The sequence below is a fragment of the Anolis carolinensis genome, chromosome 2 (genome assembly GCF_035594765.1).
Source record: "Anolis carolinensis isolate JA03-04 chromosome 2, rAnoCar3.1.pri, whole genome shotgun sequence".
NCBI classification, from domain to species: domain Eukaryota; kingdom Metazoa; phylum Chordata; class Lepidosauria; order Squamata; family Dactyloidae; genus Anolis; species Anolis carolinensis.
Window position 1 is genome coordinate 20,411,588 of NC_085842.1, and position 13,968 is coordinate 20,425,555.

The window sequence follows — 13,968 nt, forward strand, 5'->3', positions numbered from 1 at the left end:
TACCTTGCTATTTGTCTCATTTGAGAGAACTTATCCCCCAGATTTCACTGTGGATACTTTGGGGGAAAAAACCAGTTCGTTGCCAGGATAATTTTTTAAAAAATGGAACATACACAATTTGCAGGCAGGCTGCTCCCAAGTGGTGGATTGTAAGCCTTAAAATGCTGTGAATCTTACACAATCAACCAAAGTGCCTTCATTTTTTATGTCTCAGTTCTTTTGTATCATACCTTTCCATTGAACTCTGCACATAAAAAACCAAATAAGGGCTGGTTCTTAATTAATGAGGAAATTTCATTCTAATCCATCAACCAAATTACTAAATAAAAGGAAAAAAAATACGCCAACACTGAATTAGAAAGTATTTAATATGCATCACATCACACAGTGACAGGAATGTATGAACGGAAGCTATTTCCATCTGATATATACATGCTTTTCTTAAAAAGGTTTTTCTATTATTCTTTTTATGAGTCAACGTCACAGAACAGAAAGAGAAATGCAATCTGTGTCCATCTAATAGCTGTGGTAGAAGAGCTGTATAATTATTCCTCCACATTTGAGGCTTTGACTTTTGTGGATTAGATTGTTTATGGGTTTGATTAACAATATTCCCTTTAGGAATCTCTAGATCTTCTAATGCACTGCCTCTTAAACTCTGGGTCCCTTTATCTCAATTTTGGAGTGACAAAAATTAGCAACAGCAAAATGTTTCTCAACACTATCCATTTATACGCATCTGTTAGCAACATGGTGCAGTGTTTACAGCGGACTCTGCAGAAAATGCTTCAGCTGTACTTCATAAAAAGGAAATCAGCCTGTTTAGCAAGCCTTGCAAATGCTGATTTATTATCAGTAAATGTTTGAATTTTATGCCTATATATATTTGGGGTCATATAAAAATTTCTCAGGTAGAAAGGGATTGTGAGTGGAAAAAATGTTTAAGAAGCCCTGCTCTAGTGTGACTTTATGGTCAGCTTCCATCAAAGGACCTAGAGATTCCTAGATATGACATTTCTTTAGACATGTGTGGGTCTTCCAATGTAATTTTAAGGTCAGGTTCAGGTAGAAATTATTCACAGTCACACCATTCCTAATAGCCTCAGCCTCAGCCACTTAAGCGGGGGAAAGGATAGGGCCTGAGGCTGTTAGGAATTGCGGGAGTTGAACTCCAAAACACCTGGAGGGCCAAAGTTTGCCCATGCCTATTCTAACCCCAGCGAATGTGGAAGGTGATTGTATTTCATCCAAAATCATCAGATTTAACAATTCACTTCTTGCTTAATCTCTGATATTATACACTGATTCTCCTGTGACAAGTCCTTTATGGGGCACAAGAGAGACACACCGTCCGAAGCCATTTCGACACTCCATGAAAGTATAGGCTTTTCAACTCCAGTGTGGATTCTCAGGTGCCGGTTGAGATCCGCTTTCCTGTAAAAGCTCTTCCCGCACTCGGGGCACCGGTAGGGTCTCTCTCCTGTGTGGACCCTCTGATGTGAGGTCAGAGTCGCCCGCTGCCTGAAATGCTTCCCGCACTCCTGGCATTTGTAGGGTTTCTCTCCTGTGTGGATTCTTTGGTGCCGGAGAAGGTTCTGCTTGTCACAAAAGCTCTTCCCACAGTCCGAGCAGTTGTAGGGCTTCTCTCCCGTGTGGATCCTTTGGTGGGAGGTGAGGTTCACCTTGTGGCTGAAGTTCTTTCCACATTCCAGGCACTTGTACGGTTTCTCCCCGGTGTGAGTTCTCTGGTGGCTAATAAGATGCGACCGGTCGTAAAAACGCTTGCCGCACTCGGAGCAACTGTACGGCTTCTCTCCTTTGTGCATCCTTTGGTGGGCCGTGAGGATGAAGCTGCGGTGGAAGCTTTTCCCACAGATCGAGCACTTGTACGGCTTCTCCCCGGTGTGAATTCTCTGATGGAGCCGGAGGTGAGGGATCTGGCTGAAGTTCTTTCCACATTCAAGGCATTTATATGGTTTCTCATCGATGTGTGCTCTCCAGTTAAGGTCTGATCTGTGGCTGAAGCTTTTCCCAAACCCTGGGCAGACATTCCTCCTTCTTACCCTCTGTTTTTCTGGCTGGATTGGGGTTTCACCCTGGGAATGGACTGATTTATTTCTCAACCTCTCTGTTTGGTTTCCTTCTTTCTCTTTTGGTCCCTTTTGGTTTATGAGAGTTTCTTCATTCTCCTGATGTGTGTTTTCCCCAGGTGATGTAACATCATCTATTCAATTGAAATAGAAAAATAAAACATTCAATGAGCCCAAATAATGAAATTAATAACACTTGCCAACACACATTTTGGTGTCTCAAATGTTAGCCCTGTTTCTAGGTATATTTGACCTGCTGATTTCAAAAATGGGACCAGTTTCCCTCTATTAGTTCTAGTTTTTGAGATATAATAATAATAATAATAATAATAATAATAATAATAATAATAATAATAATAATTTTTTATTTCTACCCCGCCACCATCTCCCCAAAGGGGCTCAGGGCAGCCAACAAAATATAGCAAAGTGCTGCACATAGATACAGTAGAGTCTCACTTATCCAACACTCGCTTATCCAACATTCTGGATTATCCAACACATTTTTGTAGTCAATGTTTTCAATATACCGTGATATTTTGGTGCTAAATTCATAAATACAGTAATTACTACATAGCATTACTGCGTGTTGAACTACTTTTTCTGCCAAATTTGTTGTTTAACATGGTGTCTTGGTGCTTCATTTGTAAAATCATAATCTAATTCGATGTTTAATAGGCTTTTCCTTAATGCCTCCTTATTATCCAACATATTTGCTTATCCAACATGCTGCCAGCCCGTTTATGTTGGATAAGTGAGACTCTACTGTAATACATAAATCTGAAACAATAAAAACCACAGAATTACAACCACACACATACATACATACATACATACATACATACAGAACATATGCCATCTACCAGTCGCCATCTGCTTGCCCATAGAAAACCATGATAACCATGGCTAAGAAACTAGAGCTGATACGGTCTATCCAATGCAATTTTCTAAATCAGTGCCCAAATAACCCCAGGAACAGGCCTGAAAACCAAGACATCAACAATTTTTGTTGAGCTGTGTAATAATTGTTGTTTATTTCTTTTCAGCTGCCCCCAAAGACTTGAAGTTGGGTACAGCAGGTATGGGCAAACTTCAGCCCTCCAGGTGTTTTGGACTTCAACTCCCACAATTCCTGGTGTCAGGCCTTAAGCAACTTGCATGGACACTGTACATGCTGTAAATTATGTTAGAAAGTTGCTTTATAGCAACCCATCAAAATGTTAACTAAATACACACCCAGAAAAGCTGCATTCTTGGAAGTTTCCTCCACAGCAGCCATGCATGAAGCTTTTTGGTCTGGATTTATAGGAGGCCCCTCTTCTTCCATGAAGCACACAGCCATCTTTTCAAAAGATGCAGGACCCTGAAAGAAAAAGAAAAAAAATTACTTATTTTGTAAGTCAGTTCAGGGATGCCATGGAAACTTCCCTCATTCATTCATAAATCTAAGAATGGAAATTTCCAATGTAAGCAAATGACATCTTCACCCAAGGGTACCAAAACAATGTTTGATGACAATGTAATCAAGTTAAACCACCTTATCAGCCTCAACTACACCAAAGAGTTAATGTAGATTGACACTACGTTAACTGTCATGGCTCAATGCTATGAGAGGGCCTTCTCTGCCCTTTGGCAGAGAAGGCTTAAAATCTTGTAAAACTACAACTCCCTGGATTATAGGCAAAGCTTACCAAAACATCTAGTTATTTTCTACAAAAAGTCAATAAATGTTTAGTAATTTCATCATATAACATTATTACCCTCATTACCCGGTTTACATGTCTGAAATTTTAGCCAAAAAAATTAATTACTATATCTTAACTCTTACCAAAAAGGAATCATCCCACTGTAAGTAGAGTGGGAAAGGCAAAAGATTAGTTTCCCTCAGAAGAACCTAAACAAAAGCAGCAGCACCTCTATTCTCTCTGCTATGTTTCTGCTTTGGGGTTTTTTGGATATCTGGATGGCCTCTGAGGAATGATTTTCCCTTTCCATTGAATGACCCTCAATGTATGAATGTGTCATATCAAAATCCATAATTTTGACCCCAAAACCTGACCTCGACTTATATATGTCAACTTATACTTGAAAACATGCGGTGATCTTTATCAGCTAACACTATTCATCAAAGGCTTATCTTGTTCTCCAAATCCATGTTTCAGGCAATACTAATACTTATACCCCACCAAAATCTCCCAAACGGGACTCAGGGCGGCTTACATATGGGACAAATGCCCATAGACACAAATACAAACAACCCACCAAAGAAAAAAAAAAGTTAAAATAAAAAATAGTAAAAAATAACAGTTAAAAACACAACTTCAATAAAACGTAAGAATATAAAACAGCCTCATAAACAATACTCAGCAAAACTAGTTGTCATATTTCAATGGGCATGGTCAGGATATACAAGGGCAGGGCAAGGGGTAGTGCATTGATAGGGCCGGGTGTTGGATAAAGTGAAGATAGCAGAATATTCTTGTGGAACCTAAGACTGGGCATTTGTGACTAGGGACTAGGCGTTATTAAAAGCAAGCTGAAACAACCAACTTTTCAGGTCCCTACAAAAGGTGGACAATGTTGGGGCTCGTCTAATTTCCCATGGGAGGGAGTTCCAAAGCTGGGGGGCCACCACCGAGAAGGCCCTCTCTCTCGTCCCCACCAACCACGCTTGTGATGGTGGCGGGAGTGAGAGGAGGGCCTCCCCAGCAGATCTTAATATTATTATTATTATTAATAATAATAATAATAATAATAATAATAATAATAATAATAATTTATTTTTATAACCCTCCTCCATCTCCCCGAAGGGACCCGGGGCAGCTTACATGGGGACCAAGCCCAAAATACAAAAAATAAAAACACATAACAGTATCATAAAAACAATTAACCACAGAATAAATGCCTCAAAAATACATCAATAAGCACTGAAGAACCAAGCAGTGGGACAAATAAAATTGTAAGGGAAAGGGCTTGTGCAAAAGGGAAAGGAGATGCGGTCTTGAAGATAAGCAGGACCCGAACTGTTTAAGGCTTTATAGGTTATAATCTGCACTTTGAATTGGTACCATAAACTTGTTGGCAGCCAGTGGAGCTGCTTTAACATCACAAATACAATAGCCCTTTCAGATCTGTGATTTCAACCAAACATGAACTATCAAATCCTGCATTAAGTTGTGGAGACACTGATAAGCTGAAGAATGCACATTCATTTCATCACAATTTATTACTCATGATCATCCAATACTTTTTGTATCCACATGGGTTCTGGAACGAACCTATGTGGATACTGCAGGCCCTTTGTGATAAATTATTTCCTTTTTATAATATACTAGCTTGGGGACCCGGCGATGCCCGGGTCATTTGAGAATGATATTATTTGTCTTTTAATGTTATGTATTGTTTTTGAAGTGGGTGAACTACAATTCCCAGAATCGTGGCTGAATCCTCCCCGAACCCTGCCAGTATGATAAGTTGGCCATTTTGGGTGTGTGTACCAGGTGTGCTGCAATACTCTCTGGATGGGGTGAACTACTGCAACTTCCAGATTCCCGGGGCAATTGCCCCAAAATATCTATCAGTATCCACAGCAGGCAATATTCAGTCTGTGTTCCAAGTTTGGTGTAGATTCGTCATTGGCTGGGTTCAGTGGTGTTTGGATGAAGGTGAACTACAACTCCCGAAATCAAGGCCCCTTCCCAGAAATACCTGCAGTATGTTCAGTAGGTCATGAGGCTTCTCTGTGTGAAGTGTGGTCCTAGTGCATTGTCAGTGGGGGTGAGTGTTTATCTGGCTGCAGGTGAACTATAACTCCCTTTTTTCCAAACTTGTCCAATATGTTGTATTGGTTATGGGGCCTCTGTGTGCCAAGTGTGATGGTCATTCATTGCAGATGAACTATAAATCCCAGTACCTACTACTCCTTAACTTCCAGTCCAGTTCCCCTCCAAACCCACCAGTAGTCAAATCTGGGCATATCGGGTATGCATGGCAAGTTTGGCCGAGAGCCATCATTATTTGGGTTCATAGCGTTCTGAGTGTAGGTGAACTACAACTCCTCTAAATTCCCCAGTAGGAGTGACAGTGCTCTGACTTGATGCAGGGCGAACTACAACTTCCACCCTGTGGAGTCAATCCCCCAAAATCCTCCAGTAAGTTTAGTTGCAGCTTAATTCTACTCTGTTTGTTATGCAGAGAGATTGAAAAGAAAAGGGCACTGGGCGGGGCCATGCAAATTCCACAGCAATGGAGAACCCTGGAATGCCTGCCTGTGGTGGAAGAAAAAGCAAAATCTAGGATGAAATGGTCCCCAAATGAAAGCATTCCTTGGGTGGTGGGCTGTAGTGTTTGGGAAGGACATTGGCAGGGACTGGGCTACATGTTCATGGTGCTCGCTGTAACCGTAATGTCAGTGGAAAAGAGTGACTTGCTAGATTCTTAACCCTGGGAACTATAGCCTATTTGTGGAGGCCGGAGGCTGTCCGTGTGAGCAGACATCCGTGCCACATACACACATACGGGTTTTCGCTTTTATTATGGATTTAGATTTAGATTAGATTAGATAGATTTAGATTTAGCTAGATTAGATTTAGATTAGATTTAGATGTGTGTCTTCTCTCTGCATGTTTCTCTCAGAGTCCTCCCCTACCTGAATTGGTTGTGCCACCGTTGTATCAGCTCCATGCCAAACAGGCGATGCTTTGGAGGGCACCTGTGTTGTCATTCCGTTGCCTGGAAGGGAGTCAAAGAAGATGAGAACAAAATATTTCACAACATTCCTTCCAGATGGTCACATGGCTGCCCTGTTCTGCCATCAATGGACACAACAGCAGTGTCTAGCTGCTCAAATAGAGCTTCATGGCCGGCTATGAGCAGCAACATGGAGGGCAAGGCAACAACTCAACCGGGCCAATCTAGGCAACTACCATGGCTTTCAGCATGTTTGCCCATGCCTGATCTAAATGTTTAGGGCAGACATTATAGGAGAAGGTGATCCTGTAGGCAACCCTGGACCCAAGAGTTAATAACCAACCAAAATGATAAAAAATAATGCTGCCAAAAACCCCCAGATAACATAAATATAATATACACATGACTCATGAGTTAAACACCTGTCAAAATAAAACATATGGATTTTAATGGGTCTACTCATTAAGTATGGCTCGGTCAGGACATAGCCCAGCAAACTGGAACCTCTCTCTGCAAAGTTTACAGTGCTTACAAACCCAGTGCAGATAAATCTTTCCCTACCGTGTGATGTGTTGGGAGCTTCATCGTCCTGGGTTGTTCCTCCAAAGAGAAGTTTATCAAAGGTGGTCTGCGAACACTTCAAAACAAATGCGGTCATTGCTAATAGTCAACACGGATTTACCAAAAACAAGTCATGCCAGACTAATCTGATCTCTTTTTTCGATAGAGTTACGAGTTGGGTCGATACAGGGAATGCTGTGGATGTAGCGTACCTGGATTTCAGTAAGGCCTTCGACAAAGTCCCCCACGACCTTCTGGCAAACAAACTAGTAAAATGTGGGCTAGACAAAACTACGGTTAGGTGGATCTGTAATTGGCTAAGCGAACGAACCCAAAGGGTGCTCACCAATGCGTCGTCTTCATCATGGAAAGAAGTGACAAGTGGAGTGCCGCAGGGCTCTGTCCTGGGCCCGGTTCTGTTCAACATCTTTATTAACGACTTAGACGAAGGGTTAGAAGGCACGATTATCAAGTTTGCAGACGACACAAAACTGGGAGGGATAGCTAACACTCCAGAAGACAGGAGCAGAATTCAAAACGATCTTGACAGACTAGAGAGATGGGCCAAAACTAACAAAATGAAGTTCAACAGGGACAAATGCAAGATACTTCACTTCGGCAGAAAAAATGGAAATCAAAGATACAGAATGGGGGACGCCTGGCTTGACAGCAGTGTGTGCGAAAAAGACCTTGGAGTCCTCGTGGACAACAAGTTAAACATGAGCCAACAATGTGATGCGGCAGCTAAAAAAGCCAATGGGATTCTGGCCTGCATCAATAGGGGAATAGCGTCTAGATCCAGGGAAGTTATGCTCCCCCTCTATTCTGCCTTGGTCAGACCACACCTGGAATACTGTGTCCAATTTTGGGCACCACAGTTGAAGGGAGATGTTGACAAGCTGGAAAGCGTCCAGAGGAGGGCGACTAAAATGATTAAGGGTCTGGAGAACAAGCCCTATGAGGAGCGGCTTAAAGAGCTGGGCATGTTTAGCCTGCAGAAGAGAAGGCTGAGAGGAGACATGATAGCCATGTACAAATATGTGAAGGGAAGTCATAGGGAGGAGGGAGCAAGCTTGTTTTCTGCTGCCCTGCAGACTAGGACACGGAACAATGGCTTCAAACTACAGGAAAGGAGATTCCACCTGAACATCAGGAAGAACTTCCTCACAGTGAGAGTTGTTCGACAGTGGAACTCTCTCCCCGGGGCCGTGGTGGAGGCTCCTTCCTTGGAGGCTTTTAAGCAGAGGCTGGATGGCCATCTGTCGGGGGTGCTTTGAATGCGATTTCCTGCTTCTTAGCAGGGGGTTGGACTAGATGGCCCATGTGGTCTCTTCCAACTCTACTATTCTATGATTCTATGATTCTATGAAAGGTGATGGATGGATCTTTCACCTGCTTAGAGAAATTAGCCATGCCTTCTGCACAGGCCTCCTGCACATAAAATAAAAACCAGGATGACTAGAAGCAAATAACATTTTTTTTAGCACTGCAACTCCCAGACTCCCCTTGTAGGTATGCTGGTGGAAACATTCTCAGAGTTGTAGAAGGGAGATAAACACATAACTATCTCCGTCCCTGCCCAAATTCTGTCTCAAAGGACACAATGCAGAGGAGTTAAGAAGGAAAGCATTTCAGAGATTAGAAGCGCCAGTCCCTGTAATGCTGTATCCCCCCTGGCACTGTTCACTCCTTACGGGGAGCCAAAATGACTTTGGGAAGCCATCTGAAGGTAATGCCTTTCCTAATTTGAATGAAGTATTATGGCCCTCCAGATCTTCTTCAACTGCAACCCCTACTAATTGTGAGGCATGCTGGAAATGGAAAGCTGAAGCTCATAGAATCACAGAGCTGGAAGAGACCACAAAGGCCATCCAATCCAACTCGCTTCTGCTATGCAGAAATACACAACCAAAGCATTCTCAACAGAGGGACATCCAGCCTCTATTTAAAAACTGCTCCACCACATGCCAAGGCAGGATATTCCACTATTCAACAGCTCTTACCATCAGGAAATCATTTCTAATATTCAGGTGGAATCTCTCCCATTGGTTTGAAATCCTTGCTCCATGTCCTTTTCTCTGGAGCAGCAGAAAACAATCTGGAGCCCACCTCATTATGGCTGCCTTTCAAATCTTTAAACAGGGCTTTCATGTCCCCTCCCAACCTAGTTTTCTCCAGGCAAACATACCAAGCTCCTTTAGCCATTCCTCACAGGGCTTGGTTTCCAGACCTCTGACCATTTCGGTCACCTTTCTTTGAATGTATTCTAGCTTGTCAACTTATCTCTTGAATTGTGGTATTCAGAACTGTACACAGCGTTATTCCAGAAGAGGTCAGACCAAAGTGGAATAAAATGGGTTTGTGACTTCTCTCGATCTTGACACTATGCTCCTATTGATGCAGCCTAGAATTGCCTTGGCCCTTTTTGCTGCATCACATTGCATGGTCTATTAAGACTCTCAGATTTATTTTACATGGACTGCTGTCAAATCAGGTGATTCCACTCCTCCTCCTCCCTTTTCCTATTGTCTGACTTCTTCCTTAATAGCAAATGTATATTAATTAGTAGTAGTAATGATAAATTTTATTTATTACCTGACTCTCCCGACAGCTCTAGGTGGGTTGCAACAAAGTCAAAAACATGTGTTGTCGAAGGCTTTAATGGCCGGAATCACTGGGTTGCTGTGAGTTTTTCAGGCAGTTTGGCCATCTTTCAGTAGCCTTTTCTACAGACATTTTGCCTGCATCTGTGGCTGGATGGCATCTTCAAACAGTTATAGTTTTTTTCTCCCACCATGGACATTATTCCACAGATATATATACACTCCACTTGCCTCACTTGCCAACAGAACCTCTGAAGATGCCAGCCACTGATACAGGCGAAATTTCAGGAGAGAATGTTACTGGAACATGGCTATACAGTCCAAAAAGCTCACAGCAATCCAAAGTCTAAAACATATTGTCCCATCAATATTGTGAGAGTTGAAGTCCAAACACCAGGAGGGGCCAAGCTGGCCCAAGCCTGCTCTTACCTGTTCCTCCTCCTGCTTGATGCTCCTTGCCTGGCTCAGGAGGAAGCCTTCGGCCAGGGCCACCGCCTGGGAACAGGTCTCTGCCCCACACTCTCGGACCCAGCTCTCCATCTCCAGGGGAAGGATGTTCAGGAACTGCTCCAGGATCACCAGGTCTAGGATCTGGCTCTTGGTGTGCTTCTCTGGCTGCAGCCACCAATGGCACAGATTGTGGAGCTGGCTGCAAATGTCTCGGGGGCCATTGGCATCTTGGTAGCTGAATTCCCTAAAGCGTTTGCGCTGGACCTCTGAGTGGGGCTTGTCTTTGGCCCAGGAACCTCCACAGCTTACCTCTTGACCAGCAAGAGAGCCATCTGTTATGCCATTCCTCTCTTCCTCCTCTTCTTGCTTTTGGGCATCTTTGTCTCCGCGGAGCTCCAGGGCAGCTTCCAAGGGGTCCAGGAAGTGCCCTTGCTCCAAAGCAATCTGCATCCCCTTCGTGTGGCGAGCCCCCAGTTTAGCTTTGGGTGCAAACTCCCTTCCAGGTTGGAAATAATCCACTGAAGCGGTGCCAAACTATACTAATTCTGCAGTGTAGAAGCACCCTTAGTCTGTAAAAGAGAGAGAGAGAGAGAGAGAGAGAGAGAGAGAGAGCTTAAGTTATATCAACTTCTGGGTTGCTGTGAGGTTTCCGGACTGTATGGCCATGTTCCGGAACCATTCTCTCCTGACGTTTCGCCCACATCTATGGCAGGCATCCTCAGACGTTGTGAGGTCTGTTGGAAACTAAGCAAGTGGGGTTTCTATATCTGTTGAAGGTCCAGGGCGGGAGAAAGAACTCTTGTCTGTTTGAGGCAAGTGTAAATGTTGCAGTTGGCCATCTTGATTAGCACTGAATAGCCTTGCAGCTTCAAAGCCTGGCTGCTTCCTGCCTAGGGAAATCTTTTGTTGGGAGGTGTTAGCTGGCCCTGATTGTTTCCTGTCTGGAATTCCCCTGTTTTCTGAGTGTTGTTCTTTATTTAATGCCCTAATTTTGGAGTTTTTTTAAATACTAGTAGCCAGATCTTGTTCATTTTCATGGTTTCTTCCTTTCTGTTGAAATTGTCCACATGCTTGTGGATTTCAACTTATTGATTTATTTGTTTATTTGCGGAATTTATATACCGCTCTTCTCAAACCCAAAGGGGACCCAGGGAGGTTCACAGTGTTGGCAACAATTCAATGCCCTCGATAAAAAAACAGGATAAAACATCAAAGTTGACCCTCCCCTAATTAAACATTAATAAACACATCACATATAATAACATCACATATCACGCGAAGACATAGCCATGTTCTGTACACAGTTCGTACTTCATTCCTGAGCCCCCGATGGCGTAGTGGACTAAAGCCTCGTGACTTGAAGGTTGGGTTGCTGACCTGAAAACTGCCAGCTTCGAATCCCACCCGGGGAGAGTGCGGATGAGCTCCCTCTATCAGCTCCAGCTCCATGCGGGGACATGAGAGAAGCCTCCCACAAGAATGGTAAAAACATCAAAAAAAACATCCGGGCGTCCCCTGGGCAACGTCCAGACGGCCAATTCTCTCACTCCAGAAGTGACTGACACGGAAAAAACAACTTCATTCCCTCAAGTTAGCCTGGCTCCATATTCATCTCTTTAAAAGAGGAGGGCAAAGACCTTGCAAAACTACAACTCCTAGGAATCCATAGCATTGAATCATGGCAGATAAAAGTGGTGTCATACTGCATTAAATTCTACAGTGTAGATGCACCCTCTGCTAGATTTCCCCCCCTAAAAGATGCATTTCAACTAGGGAATTGCAGTGCAAAGGAGCCCCATTTGGACATTTTCCCCCCCATTTTGGGGAGAATTAGAATTCAGGATCCCATTGCACTCACCTGATTCTCTCTTGGCTTCCTTTAAGGAATGGAAGGAAGACGTTTTTCCCTTGTATGTAGAGGCTTCTCCAAGATTGCAAAGCTCTCTGGCTTTAGCCCTCTGTGGTTTTAACTCTCAGCAATTTTGCAAAAAGAAATCAATAACTAGAGGATGTTTAAGGCAAGGACAATCATGCATGAGGTTATTCGAATGAGACAGGATCTATGCGACTTACTGTTAATGCAGCTCAACAGCATGGTGGGAGTCTACACTGCATTATATGGCAGTGCAGATGGGGACACAGAGAAAAGCAAAAAATCCCAAAGCCTGAAGCCACTGGCAGCAACAAAAGGAAAGGCAGCTCGCACCCATTAAAGGGTTAAGGTCAGTAGTGGGCCTGGGAATACATCACTTCCGGTCACGCCCTATTGGCTGCCAAGGAGCCAATCGCCTTCTTCCTTGAGAAGCATGCAAGTCCCACCTTGGGCTTTGGAAGACAGGTGAGAACTGCAGTCTCCATTTACTTACAGTAGAGTCTCACTTATCCGACATAAACCGGCTGGCAGAACGTTGGATAAGCAGAAATGTTGGATAATAAGGAGGGATTAAGGGAAAACCCATTAAACGTCAAATTAAGTTATGATTTTAAAAATTAAGCACCAAAACATGTTTTACAACAAATGGACAGAAAAAAGCAGTTCAATACATGGTAACGTTATGTAGTAATTATTGTATTTACAAATTTAGCACCAAAACATCACAATGTATTGAAAACATTGACTACAAAAACATTTGATGACTAAAAGGCAGACTGCATTGGATAAAACAGAACGTTGGATAAGCGAACGTTGGATAAGCGAGACTCTACTGTACTTACTTACGCGATCCCTCGTAGCTCTTGGCTGATGGTCCTCCAAGTGTAGCGTCTTGGTGGTGGATGCGTAGGAGGAAAGGAGGAAACCATGAAATTGAACACAATCTGGCTACCAGTATTTAAAAAACGACAAAATCAGAACAGTAAATAAAAAACAACACTCTGAAAACAGAGATATGAAACAGTCAGGGCCAGCTAACACCTCCAAACAAAGGATTCTCCCAGAGAGGCCACAGGGCCATCAAATGCTAATCAATGTGATTAATTACAACATTCACACGATCTGGGACAAAATATATATATAAAAGAGTGATGGCATCAGGGCAGCGGACAAAACAACAAAACTACAGGCTCCCCAACCTCGAAATTTGACAAGACAACCCATCATCCACGGCTCTAGGTTGATACAACAAAAAGAAAAGAAAAATAAAGTCCTAATTAGAGGGAAAGGAATAATTGTTTTTATCCAATTGCTGCCAGTTACAAGGCTAAGTTCCGCCCACTTGGTCTCCTAGCAACCTACTCAGCCCAGGCAACAGGCACAGTTAGGCCTCACTTAGGCCTCTTCCACAGATTATCAGATTTTAACTGGATTATATGGCAGTGTAGATTCAAGGCCCTTCCACACAGCTATATCACCCATTTATAATCTTATATTATCTGCTTGGCATTGGAATATCTTGACTCCACACTGCCATATAATCCACTTCAGTGTGCATTTTATACAGCTGTGAAGAAGGGGCCTCATATAATCCAGTTCTATGCAGATAATATAAGATTATAAATATACAGTAGAGTCTCACTTATCCAACATAAATAGGCCGGCAGAACGTTGGATAAATGAATATGTTGGATAATAAGAAGGG

At 43.0% G+C, this 13,968-nt stretch overlaps 1 protein-coding gene across 3 annotated transcripts; it reads right to left on the reverse strand.

Annotated features, from left to right (window-relative positions):
- Positions 1 to 350: 350 nt before the first annotated feature.
- Positions 351 to 13,734, reverse strand: LOC100566130 (zinc finger protein 391). Of its 3 annotated transcripts, none has more exons than XM_062973457.1 (7): positions 13,106 to 13,734; positions 10,370 to 10,959; positions 8,710 to 8,768; positions 7,338 to 7,399; positions 6,736 to 6,818; positions 3,324 to 3,450; positions 351 to 2,224 (listed from the first exon to the last, which is right to left on the reverse strand). In XM_062973457.1, the coding sequence occupies exons 2-7, from the start codon at positions 10,838 to 10,840 to the stop codon at positions 1,263 to 1,265; spliced, it is 1,764 nt and encodes a 587-aa protein (XP_062829527.1). In that variant the 5' UTR covers positions 10,841 to 10,959; positions 13,106 to 13,734; the 3' UTR covers positions 351 to 1,262. The 3 variants fall into 3 exon arrangements, with proteins under 3 accessions (XP_062829527.1, XP_062829526.1, XP_062829525.1); XM_062973456.1 differs by lacking the exon at positions 13,106 to 13,734 and adding an exon at positions 12,464 to 13,024; XM_062973455.1 differs by lacking the exon at positions 13,106 to 13,734 and adding an exon at positions 12,249 to 13,024.
- Positions 13,735 to 13,968: the final 234 nt, after the last annotated feature.